Raw genomic sequence first — 25,345 nt, 5'->3', positions numbered from 1 at the left:
ACGGTCCACATTTGTTTGTCCTAGTGCTCACACATTCACCGTCTCACTCACTCTTATAATCAGAGCAAGGGTAACATGACAGAGCCCAGTCCTAAGGCGGATATATTTTCTCTGAGAGTTTTCAGATTTGGACAAACAGCAGCCTACTGATCCAGCATCCTCCTGCTTCCAGTGGGTTTTTAAAGAATATTGGTTTGAGGACAGACCACGTGAAAATCAAGTTTTTTGCTTTCCACATATTTTAATGAGATTTTTTTTTAAAGTTGCTTTTTTTTCACTAACTGAACTAACTTAAAGCAAAATCCAAATCTTGGTGTTGCTCAGAGGGTGTAAAAGTTTAGACACCTCTTACATTTATGGCATGTGATGATATATCTCACGTGTGTAGAGGTGCATGTGTCAAGTTCAGGCTTTTGAGTTGTCCCTGGTTCATACTTGTGCCATTTACTGAAAGTATGAGAGTGACTGAAGTGCAGTGGAATTGGCTCCGTTGCGCTCCTGGAACAGGGGTGGCTCGTGACTTGCTATGTTTCTGCTGGATGTGGGCCTGACCTGCAAACTCTGGAGCTTCAGGATGGATGTGAATTTTCCTGAGTGGGGAGGATAAGAGGGAGGGTGAACGCAGTGAGTATGGTGGGCAATCCATTAAAAATACAGTACCAGTTGAGAATTGGACCCAGGCTTTTATAGGCCTTGGGGTTCAGACCAGTCTGTAGTTACTATGGTTGGTGGTAAGCTGAAGGCTTTCTCTCAGACACCCTGTGAGAGGATGGAAGAAGGGTCCTAGCAGTTTCTGCGCAGGGTGAGGAAGGAAAATAGCCTTCCCAAACAAGCAACAGGAAGGCCAGGCTCAGCCCGGCGCACCCAGCACAGGAGAGCTTACTGTCGGGTTTTATTATGAAAATGGATCAGCCAATGCAACTGCTCTTTTTTTTCAAGCTGAGCACTCGGGTCAGGAAGTTGAGCATGAGCCGTGTGTGTGTGAGAGAGAGAGAGAGAGAGAGAGAGAGGTGCATGGACGATGGGGGAAGGGTGTATGCATTCTCACTGGTCCTGTTACTTCCCTGGTTTGTAAAGTTGAGCATCACAGGCACACCACTAAGCAAGCCATTTTCAAGGCATCTGCCAGCCTAGGCATTGTTAAGGATGGGCTGTTTTCTAGCTTCCTGATTCATTTCCCTCCTGCCTCCACAACACCCACCGATATCAGTGGGAACTGTAGATGCATCGATAGCAGAATAGACTTGCCCTCTTCTTTCTCTGGCAGGTGGCACCATTAACCCACAAGTGTGAGGGCAAAGCATGCTGGTTCCCAATGCTGTCTGTTGTACAGCCTCCACGTGCCCTACGGCAGGTTTAAATGCCTATGGTGGGACCATTGCCTGAAATCCCTCTGTGTGCACTGCTGTTTAAATGGGGAACTGCTGCTGCTGGTATCAGCCTCAGAAGCTCCCCTTAGTGAAAGAGGCAGGTAGTGACTTGTCAGTGGCTGGAGAACCCGAGCCCGGTAGATAAAGGCACTGTTTCAGGAGAGTGGGGAGGACAGCAGCTGTGCCTTCCAGGTCACTGCTTGCTCTTCTTCCCAGTCCCTCGACTGTTGGGGAGCGAGGGGGAAGTTTACCCATTGCATGACTTCCTCCTCTGCCCCCTTTTCTCACCAGCCAGGAGGCAGGCCTGCAATCTGTGTGGTTTTTCCTCTTTCCCTGATAGGAGAATGGGAACAAGAGCCAGTGGTGTCCTGGTATGACTGTCTGCTGCCCGTCGCCTTTCCCCCATCTCCCTGAAATGGTGCCAGGGTGCCCACAGCTCGGGGACTAACCTTTCCACAGCAAGCAGCAGCTTACGGAACTGGAGTGAACCCTGCATGTTGGTGCCTTGCAAGAGTGCAAGCGGGGGGGGAATGTTTTGTGTGGCCAAGTCTTGAAATGCACCATCTGAACAAGGCAGCCAAAACAAAGTGACATGCTCTGGAGAGGCGGCTGAGCTCCAAGCACTTAGCATCTAACCTCTCTTTCCTTCAGAATTAGAAGAATCTCCGTTAACTGTGAAGAGCGACATGGCTACTATCGTCAAGGTTATGCAGTTACCTGACTCAGGCCTGGAAATCCGGGACAGAATGTGGTTAAAAATCACCATCTCCAATGCAGTGATAGGTAAGTGGGTCCCCAGGCAGCTGCGCAGATCGGCTGATGTTTAGAGCTGGGTTTTTTTTTCTTTCTTTTTTTCCCCACCCCTTTTGTGTATTTGTGAAAGAACCTTGGTGAGCCAGGGAAGAATGACGACGCAAGCTCGAACTTGGTGCGAGCTCCAGCTGTGCAAGCTTCCCCCACCCGTTGCCCCCCTGCACCTGCCCCCTTAAAGATCAAACCCGTGCTGTTCCCATTCTGTGCCTGCCATGCGGCTCTGGCAGCATGTCTCCGTCCAGGAGAGCAGCACCCCTGCTGCTCTAAAGCTGCATTTTCACACCGCTCTGCCCAGGCTTCCCAGTGAACTGCCAAGCGACTCAGTGTTTCTTAAACTGTGTTACACAGAGCTCTGATACATGAACTCCCAGGTGTGTCACAAGCATTTGGAAAAATATACTGAAGATCTATATTTTCTGTTACTAAAACCAGATACAGCGTCACTTCTTCATTGCTATGACACGTGAGGAAATTAACTCATTTTGGTTTTGTTGTAAATTTTGCTGTTTGGTGGTTTTTTGTTTTTGTTTTTTGGTTTTATTTTTTTATTTTTCTTTTTGAAGCAGATATTCATAGGTGTTCCACATAAAAAAAATTGTTGTTAGGTGTTTTGTGGTCTCAAAAGGTTTCGGGAACACTGATCTAGACAGTGTTTTCATACCGCCTGCAAACGTGTACTTATGTTCCTTTTGCTTGTGACCTAAACAGGACACAAGACAGCATGGAGTCTGTACCCATCCTGCTCCAGATCAGTTGGAAACCTGCCAGTGTCTAAAACAGTCATTTCAGATGGTCTTAATTCCTTCCAGTGTTCTCTCTCAATTTTTAACATCCATGGGTGGAATAAATTTTGTTATGTGCAACCAGGCATGTGCACAGGTGCACCAGCAAGAGAAACACATACTGCCCATAGTAGGTGTTCTGCTAATCAGCTGGGCAGCACCCGAATCTCTCCTGAGCAGCCACCCAAGCACTCAGCTTACAGGGAGCACCGATTGCTTCTCATATGCACTATGTAAAAAAAGTCTATGTATATATATTTTTTCCACTCCTAAATGATTAGGTGCTCCACAGGGCTGCAGGATTGTTCTTTATTTCCTGTCTTAAACTCATGGCTGGTGGTGGTGAGCGCTGCTAGCACTGTGAGCACTCTAGTCCACGCCAGAGGTAGATGCATTTCAATGGCAAGCCAAGCAATCTCCAGAGAGATGAGAGGCGCTGTGGAACTATGGCAGTCTGACACTTTCTGAGGCAGGGCCTGACCTCTATTTTTTGACAGTGCCTAGCTCAGTGTTTAGAGCATTGACCTTGTAAACCCAGGGCTGTGAGCTCAATCCTTGAGGGGCCTTTCAAGGGTCTGGGGCAGGTTAGATTAAAAAAAAGGGTCAGGGTTAGTGAAAGGTCCTGCCATGAGACCAGGGGTCTGAACTCAATGAGCCCTTGAGGTCCCTCCCAGCTCTATGAGATATGTATTTGGTATCGCAAAAACAATGAGAAGTCCTGTGGTGCCTTATAGACTAACAGATTTTTTGGAGCATTAGCTTTTGTGGGCAAAGACCCACTTTGACAGAGGCATGTATATATGTATAACATAATGATGCTCTGGCCTGGTTGAGGCCTGTAGGCACTCTCACATGCTGAGTGATGATGTTAATAGGCCTTTGAAAACAGTCTTGCTGGCGATATGTGACATTAGGCCGTTTCTCCTTTCTCTGTTCCTCACTCCCTTTGCAGGGGCGGACGTGGTCGACTGGCTGTACACTCATGTGGAGGGCTTCAAAGATCGACGCGAGGCTAGAAAATACGCCAGCAGCATGTTAAAACACGGCTACCTCAGGCACACTGTGAACAAAATCACCTTCTCGGAGCAGTGCTATTACGTCTTCGGGGACCTCTGCCGCAGTACGTTCCTCAGCCATGCAGGGCGAAGCCACACGTGCATTGGCTGCCAGCGCCCCTTGTGGGATTTCACAAGCATGGGGATTTTCACACACACGACCCCCCGCGTCCCTCCAAGTCACATGATCATTAGATTGTATTTTCCTTTAGGGGAAGCAACAGAAGCCAGGTCTACACTAGATATTAAAGTCTATTGGGAAGGGGTGGTAGAAACCTACCCCAGCTATGCCCTCACCAGGGGCCTAACCACAGCCAGGGTGAGGATTTGTTCCATGTGCAAATCAAGGCTGTGCTAAGGGATCTTGTTTGTTCTTTTCCCTCAGGGCTTAATCTACACGAGGCAGGTAAGTCAGTTGCAGATATGCAGTTCTAACTATGGCAGTTGCGTAGCTGGAATCGGCATATCTAGGATTGACTTATCAGGCCATCCTCACAGAGGGAGGTTGATGGGAGAAACCCTGCCTTTGACCTCTCTTTCTCCTCATGATATCGAGGAGCACAGGGATCGACTCTCAACCCCTGATGGTTTGATTTTGCATGTTCCCACTAGACAGGTGAAATTGAACCCCAGAAGATCAACCCTTATGGTGTTGATCTTCCACGTAGTGGAGACATACCCAAGTTATCTGAGGAAGAAGGCTGGTCTAGTGAAGTAGGACACTGGGCTGGGACTCAGGAAGTGTGGGTTCTCCTCCTGATTCTACAGTGCACCTGTTTGTCCTCAGGTTCCTCATCTGTAAAATGGGCATAGTACCACCCTGCCTTATGGGGATGTTATGAGGGGCTCAAAGGCTGTGGCAGGGTAGGCTGAGTCAAATGCAATAATGATTTCATGTCTGAACCCAAGCGTGATTTCAGAGGCCTTCCAGCTGGGCCTCCTCCCACATAAGTGGGACTAGCCTGTCAGTGCTCTCTGCTGACTTCTCTCACTCGGGAATTTTCAAGTCACTTTGGGGGCCTCAGGGCAGTGATTAGCACCTCTGTTACAGTAATGCCTGTGCCCTCTCAAGAGACCTCAGAGTTCAGGCCAGATCTCCTTTTACAGAAGGAGTGCAGAAGCACAGAGGCAACTGAAGCTATGGTGGGACGGGGAGCTCAGGATGCATTTCCCGGCTGGTGTAGCTATGGGGCATGCTAAAATAATAGTGAAGCTCTAGTAGTGCAACGTGCAGGCTCGAGCACGTCCCCCTGGCAGGGATATACTCGGGGCGGCTGGCCTCAGCTGTCCGTACTGCTGTGGCTTCACTCCTTGTTTGAGCACACTTGCTCAGTGAGGAGTAGTGCAAGGGTGATTGTGCGCACTGGGAATCACACCCCTAACACTAAGCGTAGACTGTCACCTGGACTTGCCCAAAGTCTACGGGGAGTCTGAGGCCTAATCAAGCATTGAAACCTGGTGTCCTGAGTCCCAGTCTAATATCTTAAACACAAGGCCGCCTTCCCTAGTGTGCCTGCGACTGGCTTTGGTAACCTTTCGGTGCTGCCGCAGGGCCCATCTCCCAACTGAGATGCAAGCATGAGAGTGCCTGTAACTCACCATTACACACACTGGCTAGAGAACATCAATTCCTCCATGTTAAACACCAGAAGACTTAGCTGGCGTGGTCCGGGTCTGGCCCAGGGCAGTGGGGGCCACGCAGCAGCTGGCATCTTCTCTCTGGCGCGCCCCCTTTCCTACGCTGGGGTGTTTGCTGCCCCCTTATGGTCACTCATGAGTATCGCTATCCCTGCGCTCACACCCCTCGCCTTCCATTTGAGGAGGCACAGTTGGATTCTAGGCACATCCTGTTGTCCTGGCACAGCCAAACCCTGCCCTTGCTCTAAGGTATGACAAGAGGAAGCTGCCCTGCCACATTTGGTGGGCCTCACTCTGACCATTTGAGTTCTTCAACAAATGGAACACATGGACAGACAGACAAGTGCACAAACTCTCTAGAATATATAGTAGATTCATGCCTGCTTCCCCCTGGGTAGCCTTGATCAAACTGCTGAGGTTAAGCCTCGGGGAAGCCCACTGGCCATTGTTTGTACGGGATGACTGTAGTATGGGGGTGTCAGGCGGTAGGGACGAGTACTACCCTCACCTTTTCTTTCTCCCTCCAGATATGGCTGCCTTGAATCTTAACAACGGTTCAAGTGGAGCCTCTGATCAGGACACTCTCGCACCCCTCCCGCATGCTGCTGCACCATGGCCGCTAGGCCAGGGGTACCCCTACCAGTACCCACTCCCCACTCCATGCTTCCCACCAGCCTACCAGGACCCAGGCTTCAGCTACGGAAGTGGCAGCGCCGGGAGCCAGCAAAGTGAAGGTAAGCCTGCGAGTTGAGCATGTGCTATCCCAGCTCTGTGTCCCCAGCCATTTGCTTGAGCTTCCCTCGACCTGCCCGCACTCCCCTTCCTTGTGGGTTTTGTGTGCTCCGTGCATGGGCTTGGCTGCGATGGCTCTGACTCTGAAAGCTCCCTGCAGACTCACTGGACGGGGGTGGCCACCCTTGCAGCACCGCAGTGGCAGTGCCCAGTGCATTTTATCATTCCGCTCGGTGCAGTGCACTGGAGCTCAGCACGCAGAGCACGAGCCCCCCCCGCAGCTAGAGACAGTGGCTACCTGTAGAGCCGCCCTGTCCATAGGAGAAGGTGGGGGCAGCTGCCCCAGGCCCTGTGCTTTTGGGGCCCCACAGCAGCCGCCCCAGCTGCCCTGTGGATGGGAGGGAGGAGGATTACTTGGGGCAGGGCTCAGCAGGTTGGGAGGGCGCAGCGCAGCGCGGTGGAAGCAGGCTGCCACTCACACCGCCTGTGTGGTGAGTGCATTGTGGCCGGGCGGGGGGCGACCCCTTGCTCTTGCTGCTGCTGCTGCCTGCTGCTCTGCCCCAGGTAATCTCCAGCCTCATTGGTCAGGGAGGAGCAAAGGGGGCAGGGTAGGGGGACAGAGCAGAAGGGGGTGGGGCCTGTGGCCTGGGGGGGATTGCCCCAGGCCCTGTGCCGGGGGCACTGGGGTGGGGTTGCCCCAGGCCTTGCCCTCCCCCACAGGACAGCCCTGTCTGTCCATCTGTCATGACCAGTGTGGCATAGGTATCCCAAAACAACACACGGTAACACACAGCAGTATTACATCCCTAATTAATCCAGCGTTAAAGACCCAGTCCTCACCCCAGGGAAGAGCTATATAGATGGCACCCCTGCCTGGTCATCAGTTGGCAAGCTGAGGCCCTGAGAGCTGGCAGTCCTGGTTTTCCCAGGGATGAGCCCCTGATTTCCAAGGTGCTGAAAGTGCTCAATTTCTCTGAAAATCAGGCCATCAGCAGGTTGTTGGAAGCCCCAGGATAGAGCAGAGGGGACCACAGTGGGATTCAAACCTAAGTGCTCCCAGCTTCCACCTCTGTCCTGAGTGTCAAGGGACATCCGCCTCCTCTTGAATGAAGCAAGCAAAAAGAACTCAGTGTGCAACAGCCAGCCAAGTGGCCTGCAAGCCCTAACATTCCCTTCAGCGGGCAACACAATTGCTTTGGCTCTGATACATGTTGCATGAGTTGCATAAATGCATTGCCTCCTGTCCAGCCCTAAGCTCACCTGGCTACTTCATTCTGCAGAGCAGAGTCAATTAAACAGGATTCTATTGTCTGCCTTAATGGGGAGGGAGGAGGGAGAAGCAGCTGTCGTTAGTTACATTCACTGCTTCCAATGAGAATATCCCTCTTGGAAATGCTGTCAGGAGCCAAAAGGCCAGGCTCAAATGGAGTCTCTTAAATAGAGCCTTGCAAATCCAAGGAGATCCACTTCCTATTCACGGATATCCACGTCCGTGGAGCTGGAGGCAGATACCTGTGGATCATTTTTGGAGATGTGGGTACTAATTTTGTATCTAGAACCTGGCAAATTTGTGAATATCTGCTTTATATCTGTGGGGATCTGCCACCGGGGATGTGGATGCAGATCGCTGTGGATTAGTTTTGCAGGTGCAGATATCACTTTTTGTATCTGCGCAGGGCTCAGCCTGGCTATGAATCATGTTGCCAAGATAAACCTCCAGTAATCTGCAAGCAGCCCTCCAGACTTAACCCAGCCTGTTTCATTTTGCAAACCCATGCTGGAAATCGCATGAGAAAATCCGCTTGTGAAATTTCCAGGCTCCTCTAGAAACAAACCTGTGTGGGGAATGTAACCAAAAATCTTGAGCAAAAATCCACATCTAGTCTATTCGGCCCCTGCAGGGGAGAAACACTGTTTTTTCCCTGGGGGCTCACCAGTCACCTTGCTGTTGGAATAGGAAAGGTACTGTCTTTTTATCCACGCTTCCTGGTTTATCGGCTAGGAGAGTTTTGTTGAAGGTGATGGGGAGGGTTTTGTTGTGAATGGTTCGGTGCTTTTTTTCCCCCTTGTTCTTCTTTTGGAAACTACACGGGTGTGTTGTTTTGTAACTGTTATTCCCTTGTTTTGTTCTGAGCAAGCGTTAGACTGAAGGATTCAGAAAGGAATGGCTGACGCTAGGGGATTGGTAAGCTTCAAACATCTCTGTACCGATACCCAATTCATAGCATGATCATTAGACTCTTGTGACCCTGGCTTGTAGCTGTTTCCCCCCTTTTCTTTTGAATTTTTCAGAGGTACTTGGCCTGTCCCAGCACGTTCTATGGTAAGACTGTGGTGTTAGCAGAGAGAGCCATCGGACTGCAAAGCTTAGTTGTGTGACGGTGGGGGTACAACAGCGACAGGGGGACAGCCTGAGAGTCCTCCCTGGAAAATGGGGCCATTTGGCAGCCTTTTGTCTTTGCCTCTGGATCCAGCTTTGTTAGGCCAGGAAGCTGCTTCTGCGCCAACGTTCTCCTGCAGTACTCCTGGTGAAAGGCCCATGGGTGCCTGCCATTTACCTTACCTATTTGGGGGTTGGCTCTAGCCACATGGGGCATTTGGAGGTCTGAGAGCTGACATGACTGAGTGAAGCATAAAGTGAGCAGGCATCAGTGGGATGGACACTCACCAGTCCCCTTGGCAGTGTGTGTGCGTGTGTGTGGGGTGGGAGCCTGGCTCTGTTTCTGCAGAAGGGGCGGGGCCTCAGGCGGATGGGGTGGGGCTGGGACTAGATTCCCCAGGTCCCCATCAGTGATTTAATAGGACTCAGGGCAGTTGCCCCCAACCCTACCCCGTCAGTGGGCCTGGCAGCCATTGAGGGTGCAGCAATAACATGGCTATTCAAAAGAGAAACAGTGGCTCTGGTAGGTTGTTAGAGACTCCCAGACAGCAAAGGAGCTGCCCCAGAATTAGAGTGGCCAGGAAGGGAGAGGATGCCTATTCAGCTCGAGAGCGTGAGCATCCAATGTCACACAATCGGTCCCTCCCTGGCAATTGTCAGTGCAGCTGATACTGGAGTTTGCTCTTCTCTCAAGAGGTGATGGTCAATGCTGCCGCTAAGCTTTACCTGTCCGTGTGTGGAATAAATTTGATGTGCACCAAGGTCTGGGAAAATGTGCACCACCAATAGAAACAAAAGCTAGGTTTGGGCACTCTGCTATCAGCTGGCTGGCATTGGACTCTCTCCTGTGTGGGCGCACAAGCACCCAGCTTCCAGGGCATACTGGTGACAGTCTGTTTAAATTGCAGTGAGGTGTATTGGAAGAGCAGTAAGAGGGAGCTTGCCCTGCTGTTGCCTGAATCTTGATGTTGTGGGGAGGATGAGTAAATAGGGGACTCTGGTCTCCAGAGCTGGCAGCAGTGTTCCCTGTACGCTAAGCACTTGTGGAGCCGCGCAGGAGAGATTCAGGTGCCATCCCAGCTGGCTAGCAGAGCGCCCACAGCCAGCAGTGTGTGCTTCTGTAGGCGTTGCACATTTGCACAAGCCTTGGTGCACATAACAAAATTTATTCTGCTCTTGGCTGCTTCTTTCACTGGCACAAGCTGAACATACTACAGCCACCAGCAGTGACTGTACTGATGGGGTAACTAAGCCTCAGATCTGGGGCCCCATCTCAAATAGCAACTCAGACAGACGCCTTTCCTTTGATGTGCATGCCAGCTTTTCTCTAAGAGCATTACTGCGGACTCAGCATCTCATGCCCCGCATAGAACTGGTGCATTGCAGGGTATGGCAAGGGGCCAGTTTGTGCCATTAGATTTTAAACAGAGCTCTCCAGCTACGGGAGTTCTGGCTTGAAAACCAGGTCTATTGCCCTAGGGGGAGAAGGAGACTTCTCTCATGCTTGAAGGGTTGCCACAACATGGAGCTGTTCTTTGGGAAATCAGGACCCACCGTGCTGGGATTTCTCCTTATCCAAGTGTTTCTTGGGTTTGTAAAGCAGTTGCCAAAGATTTGCATTGTGGTTGCTGCTGTTGGGGTGTGGATGGGCAGAGCACCGTTCACTCTGGGATGAATAATCATCAGTGCCTTGTAAGAACTCCCGGTCTGTCCCATTCAGGCACCCATCTTGCCTGGAGGGAGAGCCAGAAGAGTCAGCCTGTTGCTGCTCAATTATGAGATGGCTTTTGACTGGCTCATGAGAAGATGTTTGCTGGCAAAACTCAGTATTTGCATGGTGCTTTGTTTTCAGAGGGCTACCTAACCAACCCTCAAAACGCCCCTAGGCGGGAGTGGAGTAAATATGATCAGCTCTATTTGTGGCTGGGGAAACTGAGGCACCAAGCAGATAAGTGTCTTGCCTGAAGCTGCTTGGTGGGGATTAGGAGTGGAATTCGCCAGGTGCAGGCTCCTAGTGTTGGGTTTAAACCCCTAGTCCTTCACTGTGTCTTGAGTATTCACATTCTAGATTGGGTAGTAGAGAGCTCAACGTTTCCTGCAAAACGCAGGGAGGGTTGAAGACCAATGTTCCCTTTAATTTTTTTCCATCCATGTGCAAAATAAATTTTGTTGTGTGCACTAAGATGTGTGAATGTGCACCACCAAGAGAAACACCTGCTACTGGTGGTGGGTGCTTTGATAGTCAGTTGAGTGGCATTAGACTATCTCCTGCGCAGCCACCGAAGTGCTCAGCATATAGGGAATGCTGGCTGTGACTAGCACCAGGAGTACCCATGATTCTGTCATCCCTCTCTCCCACTGTGCTAGCCATCTGATGACTCAAGCAGAGTAGCAAGCCCTTGTTACGAGGCTGTGGAGCATGTGTGTGAATAGAACCACACGCTAAGGGATGTGGGTTAAGTGACGCAGTTAATTCCTTGTTGAGCAATGACTTGGATAGTTCAGGGGTTTTTAAAAAAGAGGAACAGGTTTAACTTGGACATATCTGCCCAAGTGTCCATCCCAGGCTCATCCTTATATCTGAGAGCATCTATTCCAGCTGTTCACCAAGGGCCTAACCCGAGCCCTAGTGAGGTCAACAGCTCATGCTCCTGTTCTATGGCTACTCGTCCATACCTGGCAGGTATTATTTTGCAGCCTCTGCTGGGAACATCTCAGCTCAGCATTTGCATGATATGTGGCAGTCTGTGTATGACTACGCCACATGCCAGGTTCTGAAGGCCACTGCCACCATGAGGGCAGGGGACTGGACACGATGGTCTCTTGAGGTCCCTTCCAGTCGTAGTTTTCTATGATTCTATAAAACACTGCAGTCGCAGGCTTTGTAGGAACCTGCCTTGGAGCTGGCCCCTCGTGCCACTGAAGCCAACAGAAAGATTTCCGTTCAGTGCAGTGGGCTTTGGAGCCAGCCCAGGTTTTGAATCTGCTTCGTTTATCAAAGACTGATGCAGGAAGGAACCTACCTCCTGGACAAGCTGGGGGGAGCCTGCTACCTCCCCAAGGGATACTGGCAAGTGGATCCAGATGCCAAACTAAAGAGGCACTGCATCGGTGCATAGTGGGGAGGGGAGTTTCGGTGTGATGAATTCTCACTTGTAGACAATGGCCCTCCTTGCTCTTTGTCACCTAGGCGACCAGCTGACAGCTTTCTTCTCCAGGAAGCAGGGCAGGAGGGAGGAGGGGGCCTGGCTGGTTTGAAGGGTTTTGTGGGAAGAAGAGATCTGTGGCAGGATAAGCCATTTGTGTGCTGGCGTTTCTGGCCTCCTCGCCCTGAGTCAGTCAGGCTGTTGGAAGGAGCCAGTGTTGTGCTTAAAAACGAAACCCTCCTCAGCCCTCCAGTTCTTCCCCTTTGTGGCTTTTCCCTCTCAGCGTAGCAGTGTCTGGCCAGCGGGGAAGCGTGGACCCTTGGAGAGCAGAGATTGTATTGCTCAGCTAGCCGACACTTTCACCAGGCTGGCTCCGGAGGGAGGGTCCCATGTGTTCCCTTGCATGCCACATCCTCCACTTTGTTCTAGTAGGTTTTGTCGCCCGATCTTGTTGTCATCTATCGCCTCTTGTGCTTGATGTGGACCAGAGTTGATCATCCTCGCCATTGCCACTGTGGGTTGGGAGCTGTGGGGTGGATGGAGGAGGAGGGACGGAAATGTGACCGGCTAATCTGCCCTTTGTCTTCCCTTCACTCCCCGTCCACAGGGAGCAAGAGCAGCGGCTCCAACCGGAGCAACAGTGAGACCAGCCGGAGGGCTCTCGGCAGGGAGAAGGAGCGGAAGTCAGCCGGCAGCGGCAGCGAATCCGACCACACCGCCCGCAGCGGGGGCGGGGCCAGCGTTGTGCGCTGCGAACGGCCCGGCAGCCAGCTCAGCCACCGGAGCCACGTCTCTACCACCCACAGTGAGAGAAGCCACCACAGCCACCATTCGTACGGGCCTCCGGGGGTCCCACCCCTCTACCACCAGCCAAAGCTAGGCTCCAAAGTCTACGGGACGAGTGGCCCCCCGGGTGGACCTCCTGTGAGAGAACTGAGTTCCGTTCCTCCAGAGCTGACGGGGAGCCGGCAGTCCTTCCAGAAGGCCATGGGCAACCCTTGTGAATTCTTTGTTGACATCATGTGAGAGGAAGTGCCTTCAGACTCTGTTTTGGGGGGAGGGGCTTGTTTTCATTGATGTTGAGGTTTGGGGGGTCTTTTTTGCGGCGGGGAGGGAGAGGTCATTGCCAAACACTTTAAGAAAGCAAGCTTGGCTGTATTGCTTGTAACACCTTCCTGAATCTCAGTCATGTGTTGCAAAAAGCAAAACAAAAATCACCTGGGATTGTTAAATATCAGCAAATCGACAGCATCTTTTCTTGCCTTTTTTTTTTTTTCCTTTATCCCTATGGTTTTAAACGTGATTGGTGTGTATTCACAGCCTAACGAGCTTCAGTAATTGTGGCACTTCCTTTCAGTGCAATTAGTGTGTTGCCTTAGCTGATTTGAGACTGTTATTTCATATGCCTCCTAATTTTCCAGTGATCCATTATTAGCACTTTTTATTTTTCTTTCTCTATCTCTTACCAGAAGCACTGGCTGCTGTGATTGTTTTCCCTGTTACGTGTTTGGTCCATAGCAAAAACCAATACACGCAGCCATGCTGCCAGGAAATGTGTGGGAAATAAGGAAAAGGGGAGGGCACAGAGTGAAATTCCCAGCAGTAGGCAAAGATCTGATTGGATGCAGAGCCTCGCCTTCCTCTACTGAGTAAGGAGTAAAATTGTCTTTCATTTTGACATCACCCAATTGCAAATGACACCCCAATGACAGGGCGTGTCCATCTTTGTTGATGGTAACGCGCACTTCATTGCTGTTTTAAAGGTGGTTCCTGCAGAAGTTGCACAGTTGTTGCTGTCTGGTTATGCGAGGAATAGATGCAGCTTGTCCCCATTTCACTAGCAGGGTGGTGAAGCTCTGGAATGGGTTACCTACAGGTCTTTAAGTCCCAACTTGACGAAGCCCTGGCTGGGATGATTTAGTTGGAAGGGGTCCTGCTTTGAGCAGGGGTTTGGACTTAATGACCTTTTGAGGTCTCTTCCAACCCTATGATTCTAAGAGGGAGAAGGTCCATTCATATTTCTTCCCGTGTCAGTGGCTTTGCTAGTAATCACAGTGGTTTCTTGCATTTCTCAGGTTCCCTTCTGCAATGAGTCAGACTCCTGGAGCAGGCCCTTTCCAACCGCAACATTACCAAATGGACATGTTCTGAAGGCAGACAGGGCTAGCGACCAGCAAAGGTGGAAAGGCTTTTACTCCCAGCTCATAACATGGATCCCATCTTTATAACTGACACACAGTGCCACTTCCAACAGGAGGGTTTCTCTTGAGCATCTGCTGTCATACAGCTCCAAAGATTTCAGTCCTGTGTTGTTGGCCCTTCCGTTAAAATCCGCCTTCATTAGTCAGCTCTTCCACATGGATCTGAGGAGAGGGGTTGAAATTGCGCTTCAGCGTGTATACATGATTGTTCCCGGGTATGAAGGGATCCTCCTGCTTGGGCTCTTGCTCTTGTTGATTTCAGTGCCTGGCAGGCATGCAGAAGACAAGGCGTATAGCGTGTACTGCCGTGATTTCATGGTCCCTTGTCCTGCTGCAGCACTGACTTCTCCGCCATCCGTTTATCCTGTCGTGGCAGCTGCTTGTGGCTGGCTGGGCTTTTCTTTCGCCTTTCTTAGAAGAATTCGAAAAAGGCAGCGTGAAATTTGGCAAAAGTTTTAAAACGACTTTGGATCGTGGATCGGCTTAGCCGTGCTGGTCTGCAGCTTTACAAATAAACTAGCAGTCCTTTGGCACCTTAGAGACGACCACATGTGTCGGGTCATGTGCTTCTGTGGGTACAACAGAAGTGGGTTTTACCCAGAGGAGCTCATGACCTAATAAATATGTTAGGCTCTAAGCCAGGGTGGGGAACCCCCAGCCCATGGTCCAGACCTGGACTGTGGCTTGTCTGGATCGGGATGCCCCTCCCCCACACGTGGCCCACAGCGGGGTGGAATGTTTGGACCCCTGAGCTTCGTGGGCTGAATCAGGCAAGCCGGGGCCGGATCCAGGCCATGGGCTCGGCTAAGTGGGACCCACCCCCACCCCGTGGCTGGGGGACAGGAAGCAGCTCCAGGCTTCGCTGCTGCTCCCTGCTATTCCCCAGCTCGGGGAAGGGAAGGGGACCAGCAGTGGCCTCGTGCCACTGCTCTGATTGGCCAGAATTCCAGCTAATCAGAGCAGTGGAGGGAGGGGGAGCAGAGCTATGTGTATCTGTGGGTGAGCAGGCAAATGCACCCCCATTGCCCAGACCCCTCAAGTGCTCCTGTGCCCACCTCCTGTCCTCTCCACCCTCCCTCCCACCCTTACCCACTCACCCTGCTCCTACGCCCTCCTGCCCATACTCCCCACCTGCACTCTACCCCCCTCCCAGTTCCCTCACCCCCACCCAGACCCTTCACCCCAAACCCTCCTGAGCCCACTCCCTCCCACACCCACACTCCTCTTGTACACCCTCCTCCTGTCCAGACCCCCCATCCCCAGCCTGCTCCTGCACCCGTCCTCCTGCCCAGCCCCCGTAGCCCTGACCCCCTCCAGTCAGGGACCACAGCAGAGAGGGTTTGGTTTTTTTTTTGTTTTTTTTTTTTGCTGCTTCTCACTTGCGTGGCTCCCGACCCAAAGAAGATTCCACCCCCATCCCCCATTCTCAGGTGCCACAGGGCTGCTTGTTGTTTGGGTCATAGGTTTCCTTTTCCAAGGCAAAGCGGGTGCAGGGCAGCCCTGAAAGTCAGCCAGCGGGTCTGAATTAGCACATGGCAAGCCGAGGCGTAAATCTGTAGTGCTCCAGGGCGGCACCGGCCAACTGGCCATGTGGGGCCTGCGGCTACACCCAAAGGTTCCCTCCCAAGCGCTCTTTGACACACCATCTTATCCAGGCACGCTAGGCAGCATAGTGCACAGTGGTAGGGCTGCATGGTCAGTCGGCGTGCAGTAGATATACACTCTGGTTTGCCACGCACCCTCTCCTCACTTAGGCCTCTAAATCCCTTTTCCGTAAATCATCCATTTGCTGCCATGGCCCAGCTGCATTTCTGGAAGCACGGCTCTCATAGTGACTCATCTGGAACCTGAGCATCTACTGGCTACATTGCAAATTTGCCAGTGACCAATATACAATTACACAATCCTTTTAGAACAGGGTGGGCAAAATATGGCCCCCACACTGCGTCCTGCAGACCATCTCAGGCACAGAGCAGCCAGCTGCTGCTTTAAGCAGGTTCCTGCTCCCTGTGCTTCTCGGCTGTGGATGTCAGGAGGGATGAGGAGGCTTTGTGTGCTGTTCCCGACCCTTTGCAGAATATCTTGGCTCCCACTGGCTGTTTTTTGACTTCATTTGGTACCCAGCCTCCATCCCACACCTCACACCTCCTCCATTAATATTGTGGAAAAGTGCAGCTCCTAATTCTTGGAGTGTCCCCACCCCAAAGCAAAAATTATTGCCCACCCCTGTTTCAGACGCGGGAGTTGTTCAGCAATATTCTGGATCATTTTGCATCTCAGCACAGCACAAGCACGAATCACACACTCGTTCAGTTTTTAAAAATCAAACTTGAAAGCAATCAAAGAAATCAGGGTAAATCCTCCCTTTTGCTGCTTCTCTCGGAGACACTTTAAAAAAAAAAGTCTTGTGACTTTACCGACAATCTCTGGTGGTTCTGCTTTTAAACCAGCTTTGTTACTTCTCTGCTCACTTATTTCTTTCTTTTCTGGATCACTTTATCCTAAAACAAAAGTTATGGGAAGAAGACTGTCATACTAATCTGATGGGGTATGCAGAAGGGGAGATCTTTCAGGCTGAGCTTTCATGCAAGGAGGCTGAAGTCTTTTATTCCCTTGTTCATCTTTCCGGCGGTAGTTGCAGTTAAACACTTACTGTTGTTTTTTTTCTTTTTGTTGTTGTGGTAAGTGCTATTGGCAGAAAAACTCTGTGTCATGTTGCCCTTTGCTGCTGTGTTGAAATGATTGTGTTACGTATTTCCATGTGCATGGATGGCTCTGGAATTGGACTGGACACAGCACGTGGAAGAGGTGTTGGAGGGTGCTCATCTGCAGAAGGAAGCAGGCTGCTGAGTCTGGCTTTCGCCAGGGAGACGGAAATTAATCTGGTTCTAACCAAACCATCTCCAGCTGAGATCAAGCACCTAATTCAGGCAAAATAGGCACTGTTGTGTGTGTGACAGCAGGTTATTAAATAATGAACAGCATTTAGAATATTCTGTTCCCTGCAGAGCCGTAGGAGAATCTAAGCCCATGTTCTGTGAAGAGTGCAATACATCACGGTTATGCTACACTACACAGGGTCTGAGTCCTTTCTCCCTTCCCCCAGTGGAACACAGAGTAACTCCATTGACGTCTGCGGAGATACCCAGTTGAGTGAGCGGGAAGCGTGCGCGGAACATTTGTTCACTTCTTGAGTGAATGGAGGGAGAGCTCCAAAATCCTGCTGATCCCTTTCAATGTGTCCATGTTTTTATTTGCAATATGGGGACATCTGGGCCTCATTTTGCAAGCATCTCCTTCTGGTGGAGTGCATCCTCCGGAGAGATGTACCCTTGACATCAATGAGGCGGTCCTACATGCTACACCAAGAGGTGACCGCTTGAATGATTGGCCTCCTAAGGACATGTGATTTCTCAGCAGAGCCCAGGTTAGTTGTTCTTTTTAAGGCTGGGGATCCGGTCTGGCTCAGTATTCCCTCTACCTTTGTCCACCCATGGGCGGAATAAATTTTATGGTGAGCACTGAGGCATGTGTGGATATGCACCACCAATAGAAATACACGCTGCCCACTGCAGGCACTCTGCTAGTCAGCTGGGCTGCACCTGAATTTCTCTTTGGCGGCCGTCCAAGTGCTCAGCTTACAGGGAACGCTGGCTGTATAATATATCTTGACCTGTCCTCTTCCCACTTCCGTGCAAAGTAGTGAGCTCACGATTAATAGGCACTCAAGAGGTGTGACACTGAAGGAATTGAAACTACAAGCTGGCCGCGTAACAGGAGCCGTAAATGGCATTTGAATTCTGGGGAACACCGGGTGGGGGCAGGAGGAATTAACATAATCTGCCTACGCTCTACAGCTGGACTTGCACTATTATTTATTCATTCCGGTCAACAGCAACTAATAAGGACACACAGGTGTGTTTTGTGGATTGGAGATACTGTGTGTACTAAGGAGTTGAGGTGGCGCCTCCTACTGGAATGTTAGGGTAACGCAGCCACCTAATGTATTAACTCAGTTCTCTAAGGAGTAAGATTTTGATGAAAGGCACAGCCGTTGTCTTGGACATCCTGTTCACACATTTGCTTTTCAGAGGTAATAGTCCCTGGACACTTTATCCAAAGGTATATTGGATGGCAAATGATGCACAGGCGCTGACTTTTGGCATTTCTGTTGTTTTGGGGGGGTCAAATGGACAGTCCCATCCTGAGACTGACAGCTGATGTAATTGTTTTTTGTTTTGTTTTGTTTTGCATTTAACTGGATTGTAATAAGAATGACTTTTAAAAAATTAATTCTAATCAGTGATTAGAAACACATGTAAAGAATTTATGTACAGTAGGGTGGGGGAGTGTTAAATGATTTTAAATAATGAAAACCCAGACTATCACCTATTCTAGAATTGGTTCTACTCCAAGAGTAACCTGTTACTAGCATGGACTGCACTGTTCCTGTTAAATGTCTATTGCCTAATTGAATTCTTTTTTTTTTGTAGATATTGTATTAAAACCCAAGTGTCTGTATAGTTAATATATAGCTGCTTATGTGTAAATGCTATTTTAAACACTAAAAAAGCTTTTAATTTTATGTGACAACTGCACTGGTGTCTTCTCTTTATTGATGTGGAGATTTTGCACCTCTATAGCTCTTGTCCTCCAGGGATCTCAAAGCATGCATTACGCCTGACAGCTGCCCCCCCTGCCCCACACCAGGAGAGGTACATGTTCTGCCCAGTTGATAGGAGGAGATGTGGCCTGGAAGCTAGAGCAGAGAATGGGATTCAGGAGTTCTGTGGCCTGTCATTGTTTTTGCAGGTGCTCAGGTGTGACCTGAGGGAGCTGAGGTCGGTAAACGGAAACACAGACATTAAATGAGTTGCCTAAGCAGCGGGAACAGGAACCGGAGGCCCTTTGTCTCTGTGCAGCATGATGAGTGAAAGGAGAGAGACCCAGGAGTTCTCGGCAGTGCTCAGTACATCTGACAGCCAGGCCCTGAGCTTGTCACCAATGCACTTGTGCAGAAAGCGTGCTTGTCTCGTCACAAGAGAGGAGGCTGAATTAATTAGCATATCTCCTCCTCCAGCCTGATCCTGCCTTTGGGAAGGAACGGAGCAGAACTTGTATGAGGACAAGGAGCGCATTACAGACGGTGGGATGTTTTGTGCTAGGTGGACCAGGGTGCTCTGACTAATGGGCCCAGGTTGGAGCGAGCTGTCTGAGCTGTAAATCTGAGAAGTGAATGAGAAAGCTCTTCCTCTGTCCGCTGGAGGGACTTGACCCTTCTAATGTGTGATTTCCCAAACTGGGGGGAATGCAGAAATTCCAGGAGGGCTCCGAGGTGATCCAGCCCCCCGTCATTCCACCCACCCAAAGAAAAAGCCGGCCTTTGCTTCCAGCTCTCAGCCCCTGCCATTTTACATGGGTGACCCGGTGCAGCCTCTATAGAAAGCAGGCAGCCAGCAAAACCTCACATGAGCTAGCTGCCTCCTGCAAAGGGGCGTGAATGTGGGCTGGGGAGGGATGGGGAAGGAGGATGGGGTTAGATGGGGGACTAGGGGTGCCTGGCTTGGGAGAAGGGGATGGGGTAAGAGTAGGGGGCTTGTGGTGCCTGGCTTTGGGAGAGGGGAGGGGCAAGAGTAAGGGGGCTCATGGGGCTTGGGCAGCTGGCCCTGGCATTGTGGGGCTTGGGAGGGTTGGGCCAGTGGGTGGCTGGCCCCAGCAGCACAGGGCTTGGTTGGGGGGCTGGCCCTGGCAGCACAGGGCTCGGCTGCCTTGGGCTAGCAGGCAGGTGGCTGGCCCTGGGAGCTTGGGCTTAGGTGGGAGGCTGGTCTCAGCAGTGTGGGGCCCCGGCAGCATGCGAGAGGGTGGGTGGGTGGCCCCAGCAGCACGGGTCTCAGTCAAGTGGCTCTGGCAGCACAGGGCTCAGGCAGATGGCCAGCTGGGGCTGCCCTAGGCACCCACAAGGGGCCAAGAAAAATTATTTGTACTTTTTTTTCTTTTTAAATAACATTTTTGTATCAAGTTTTTGTGTTTGTTTTAAATTATGAATTGAATTTTTGAGGTTGAGGTTGGATGATGATAAAGAAGAGGTGGGGGCAGGAGGGTTTCACAAAAATCAAAAGGGGTCATGGTGCTGAAAAGTTTGGGAACCACTGATCTAAGAGAAGACTCAGGTAGAGCGAGTATAGCAGCCTCTATTCAGCAGAGTGCAGTAACCCTTAGGGACATGACTCAAATGGCAGCCGACCTGTGTCTCCATCCCTGTCACCTACAATAGGCCAAAACAAAAGTGCCACTCAGTGTGAAAGAACAAATAATAATTAAATCACCCAGAGCACAAGTGCACCAGTCATTGGATGGCCGGAACAACAGACTTCTGAGTGCTTCTGGAGCAGCCTGGCTTGGTTTCGTCAGTCTCATTGCCACTCCGCAAAAGCCAGTCTCCAGTTGGTTGGTCGGTGTCCTTCCTGGCTCGCTCAGTGGCTTGGGCCCGTTCCTTTGGAGTTGGTGGGCATTTCACCCTTTTCTCCAGTGGGAGCCAGGATCAGGCCCTGGGACCCTGGAAGTTCTAAAACATCTGCTCCGATGCTGTCTGTGAACCATTTCATTTTGTTAACTGATTGCCAACTAGAGGACCCGCAGGAAGATTTGGACTATACGGGCCGTGGGAATCGGCATTTACATGAGGATTGATCTTCTGGAGTTTGATTTCATGCACCTGGTAGAGATGCATGAACTGTCTAGGGTTGGCAGTCAACCCCTGTGCTCCTTGTTATCACAAAGAGTAAGGGAGGTCAGCAGGTGAAACGCTCCCATCGACCTCCCTCAGGGAAGACAGTTGGGTAAGTCAATTTCAGATACATCAATTTTAACTGTGCAATTGCCATAGCTAGAATTGCATATCTGAAATCAACTGCATTGCCTAGCATAGACCTGGCTTAAGTGTTTCTTACCGGGTTTCCTACCCCTTTTCTGACACAGCTACTATTCATCATGGTGGGTGGCAGGATGCTGAACTGGACGAGCCTCTGCTCTGATTTGATTGGACAACTACTGTGTCTGTTTTACAAACAGGTGAGGGGGTTTTACATGTAAATCATAATCTGCAATGATGATTTTGCTCTTGTATCCCAGTGCAAGCCGTGCTTCTGAGTGAAGAATGGGTCCCTGTTGGCTGCTACTTTGCATGTTTGCAGAAGCCATGGGAACATTTTCCTCCAGTTCGGGATGGCAAGATTTGCATTTGCTATTTTCACTTCATCTCCATTTTCTTTGCAAAGGCAGCTTGGCAAAAAATCAACGAGAGAAAATTTGGATGCTTGATATGTTCCTTATATTGTGCCAGAGATTCCCCTTAAATGAGATATAAATGTGGTTTCCATCAGCTTCAGGGCAAATCTATGGAGTGGCAGATAGAGATATAAATAAGAACTAGCACACTCTTACCTGTGCCCTGAAGGATCATGGAGAAGATTTGTGTGGTAACAGGAAGCATAGAATCACAGAACACTGGAACTGGAAAGGACCTCAAGAGGTCATTGAGCCCAGTCCCCTGCCCTCATGGCAGGACCAAGTACCATCTAGAGTGGCCATCCCTGATAGATGTCTGTCTAGCCTGCTCTTAACTATCTCCAGTGATGGAGATTCCACAACCTTCCAAGGCAGTTTATTACAGTGTTTAACCATCCTGACAGGTAGGAAGTTTTTCCTAATGCTCACCCTAAACCTCCCTTGCTGCAGATTAAACCCATTGCTCCTTGTCCTATCATCAAAGGCCAAGAACAATTTTTGTCCCTCCTCCTTGTAAACCTCTTTAAGGTACTTGAAAACCGCCATGATGTCCCCTCTCAGCCTTCTTTTTTCTAAATGAAACCAGCCCCCAGTTCTTTCAGTCTTCCCTCATAGCTCATGTTTTCTAGACCTTGAATCATTCTTGTTGCTCTTCTCTGAACCTTCTCCAATTTGTCCACATCTTTCTTGAAAGCATGGTACCAGAATTCTCTGATAGGATTCCAGCAGTGCTGTCTATCGGTTATAAGCAGGGGTGCAGGAACAATTCGTATAGCGGAAATGCTAAGTGCCAAACTGTAACTCTTGTGTATATAAAGAAAATTACTTCAAAGCTAGGGCTGGGGTTGCATCGTCAGTATCCCTAGTTCCATACCCTATGGCAATGAGCAGTAAAATTATTCTCTCTTCACAGAATCATAGAACACTAGGACTGGAAGGGACCTCGAGAGGCCATCGAGTCCAGCCCCCTGCCCCAGTGGCAGGACCAAGTACTATCTAAACCATCTAAACTATCTAAACTCTTGTTCCAGTTCTTCCATTTCCCCCCATTTCAGGTCTGACCTACTCTTGTTCGGTCTTCTCTTCCCCCTCCCAGGGCCTTTGCCCTCCTTCCAGGGATTCCTCAAGGTGGAATCAAGGGCACACTCATGTTGCCCAACCCAAGGCCACACTGGTAATTCTCCGAGAACCTGAGATAACTTGGCCATAGACTTGACTGGAGCCACCCTCATTTTTCACGCCAAAGGCAGCATGAAGAAATGATAGATTCCAGCATGAAATACTCTATAATGGTCTGAGATGGATCCAAGAATCTTTGTGGGTCTCATCGCGTGTCAAAGATGGCGGTGGCTACTAGAACTTAATAGCCAACTTTGGCTCACAGCTGATTGACACTGTGAAATAATTCCATTCCTTGTAACTTCCACAGGGCTGTGGAACGTCTTGGGCACATTACTTTAATGAACACAGAAACATGTAGAAATCCTATTACACTAGCCTTGGGTACACACCTGCCAGATTGCCCAGCAAACATGTGCTGGGGCAGAGAAACAATATACCAAGAGGCATCCAGGAGAACAGAAAATGAATGCAAACTCCAGCTGCTCAACTAGTTGCAGGAACTGGAAGAACTGATCCTTGCGGTGGTCCTGCATATGATTCTGTTTGGATCTCACCCTAGCAGAACACAGAGGCACTGCAGTGGATTCTTTCCCTCCTTCATGCTGCTTGTGGTACATGTTTGGAGAGTGGTAAGATCTATATATGTGTACTTGGCAGTTCCTGGGCCCTAACAGTTTGTCTCCCTAACTTTTCTTTGCAAGCTGAAACTCACCTCCTTCAGACAAGCGGGGCACTGAGCAGCTGCTGCTTCTGGTTCTCTCCTTCCTCACCCTCTGGTTCTCTTCATTTCGATCATCCCTGCTGCGTTTCTACACTTGGGACAGGACTGGGAATGGATGTACAGAAATAGCACCAGAGAAGCAGGCTTTTAGTTCTGCGCTCACCAGAAGCAGGAAATCCTGGAAATCTCTTGAGGGTCTGGTGAGGGTTAGCTCAGCTGTTTAGGTGCGATAGGAACAGATGCTGCAGAGAAGCCTTCAAACCAGTGTTCCCTGTAAGCTGAGCACTTGGGTGGTCACCCAGGAGAGATTCAGATGCTGCCCAGTTGGTTCGCAGAGCACCCACAGTGGCAGCATGTGTTTCTACTGGTGGTACATATCCACACATGCCTTGGTGCACATAACAAATATTGTTCCACCCATGGATGGAAAGAATTAGCAGAAACCCTTCTACAGACCTTAGCATGCCTGACGCTAACTGGCGACTGACTGAGCAATGTCTCTTTCTGCTTATTCGTGGTACGAGAAGCGATGGGACCCACTGCTATGGTCACCTGGGGCATTTTCCTTTAGTTCAGGCATCAGAGCCCAGCAATATTCTTATCTGAGCTGGAAAGGTTCTCGCCTTCTGTCCACTGGGTAGTGCATTTTACATGGCTATTTGTGTCTTCTGCCTGCAGCTCCTGGATTCATTATGTAAAGCTGACAGATCCTGGTTGTTGGCAGGAGGAACTGAACCTGCTAAAGCCACTAAGGCTGTAGAGCTGAGTTCACTCTGCCTTGTCAGTGGTCTCACGACCCCCCGGATTTCTCTCACATACCCCCAAAGGTGGACATACCACCAGTTCAGAAACATGGTCCTAAGGTAATCTGAAGTCTTGAAACAAGTGCCATTCAACCTGTCCAGATGACTGTACCCTTTGCTTCCAGTGACCATCTGTCCTGTTTTTACTGGGACAGTCCCTTATTTAAGCTGTCTCACAAGCATCCTGACTTTAAGAAACTGGGCAAATTGTCCCATATTTTGGGGGGCTCTTGTTCCCCAGCACCTGGTGTCTCAGGTCAGCAGTCTCTGCTGCAGGCAGCCGCCCAGTTCCCTGGTGCCCTGTGCAGGCAGCTGCTGCTGCAGGGGACCTCCTCTGTGGGGCAGCTGCCCCACTCCCCAGCACACCATGGTGGCAGTCCCTTCTGCTGGTGAGCTCTTCCACAGGATAAAGAATATACAGAGATACACATCTCAGAGCTGGAAGGGACCTTGGGAGGTCATAGGCCCCAGTCCCCTGCCCTCTTGGCAGGACCAAGCACTATCCCTGACAAGTTATATTTTTAAAATCTATTGGGCCCAGACCCCTAAATAGGCCCCTCAAGGATTGAGCCCACAACCCTGAGTTTAGCAGGCTAATGCTCAAACCACTGAGCTATCTCCCCCCTGCAAGGAGGAGGGCTGCCTTGTTCTTCAGCATTCGTGCCTTGTGGGGCAGCAGCTCTTGCTGTGGGGAAGGTCTTCCATGGGCAGCTACCCCATTCTCCAAAGAGGCCAGAAGGCTTCAGGGCCCCTATTTTCAGCACCACCCCGCCCCCACCAGGAGCTCGTGGAGCCCCGATTCTCCACTCCCTCTCATCAGAGCTCCCACTCCAGTGCCTCACCATGGGGCAGTTGCCCCCATCGCCAAGGTGCCCTGACCTAGGACATCAGCTCCCCATCACTGGAGGCTGGTGTCCTGTATTTGCCATCGGGCAATGTGGTCGCCCTACCTTTGCAGGTGTCAGTTTTGTTTTGCATACCACCAAGTTGCACCTCCTTTAAAAACGACTTACTTTCAAAAACATCCCAGAAGCCGGCTCCTGAAAACTCGCTGACTTTCTGCCATCTTATTATCAAATAAATGCATTGGACTAGAAATGTTGTACTTACAGTTCAGTGTAAGGCAAATGAAGCAGTAGAAACAAGTGGATTGTTTGACTGAACTCTTACACTGTGCTGACTTTACTAATGTTTTTATGCAGCCTGTTGTAAAACTAGGCAAATAGCTGGATGAGTTGATGTACTTCCGGAAGACCTCAGTGTACCCCAAGGGTACACGTACCCCTGGCTGAGAA

At 50.4% G+C, this 25,345-nt stretch overlaps 1 protein-coding gene across 2 annotated transcripts in view; it reads left to right on the top strand.

Annotated features, from left to right (window-relative positions):
* DVL1 (dishevelled segment polarity protein 1) overlaps nt 1-18,710 on the top strand; it is a 204,151-nt gene extending 185,441 nt beyond the window's left edge. For both annotated transcript variants that reach the window (XM_075018109.1, XM_075018108.1), the window contains exons 12-15: nt 2,022-2,153; nt 3,918-4,085; nt 6,186-6,392; nt 12,524-18,710. In XM_075018109.1, the coding sequence (XP_074874210.1) occupies nt 2,022-2,153; nt 3,918-4,085; nt 6,186-6,392; nt 12,524-12,942 (926 nt within the window). In that variant the 3' untranslated portion in view covers nt 12,943-18,710. The remainder of the gene's footprint in view (nt 1-2,021; nt 2,154-3,917; nt 4,086-6,185; nt 6,393-12,523) is intronic.
* Nucleotides 18,711-25,345: the final 6,635 nt, after the last annotated feature.

Source organism: Carettochelys insculpta, chromosome 23, assembly GCF_033958435.1.
Source record: "Carettochelys insculpta isolate YL-2023 chromosome 23, ASM3395843v1, whole genome shotgun sequence".
Taxonomy (NCBI): Eukaryota; Metazoa; Chordata; order Testudines; family Carettochelyidae; genus Carettochelys; species Carettochelys insculpta.
The sequence above is the reverse complement of the archived record's forward strand: the minus strand, read 5'-3'. Positions and strand labels throughout refer to the sequence as shown.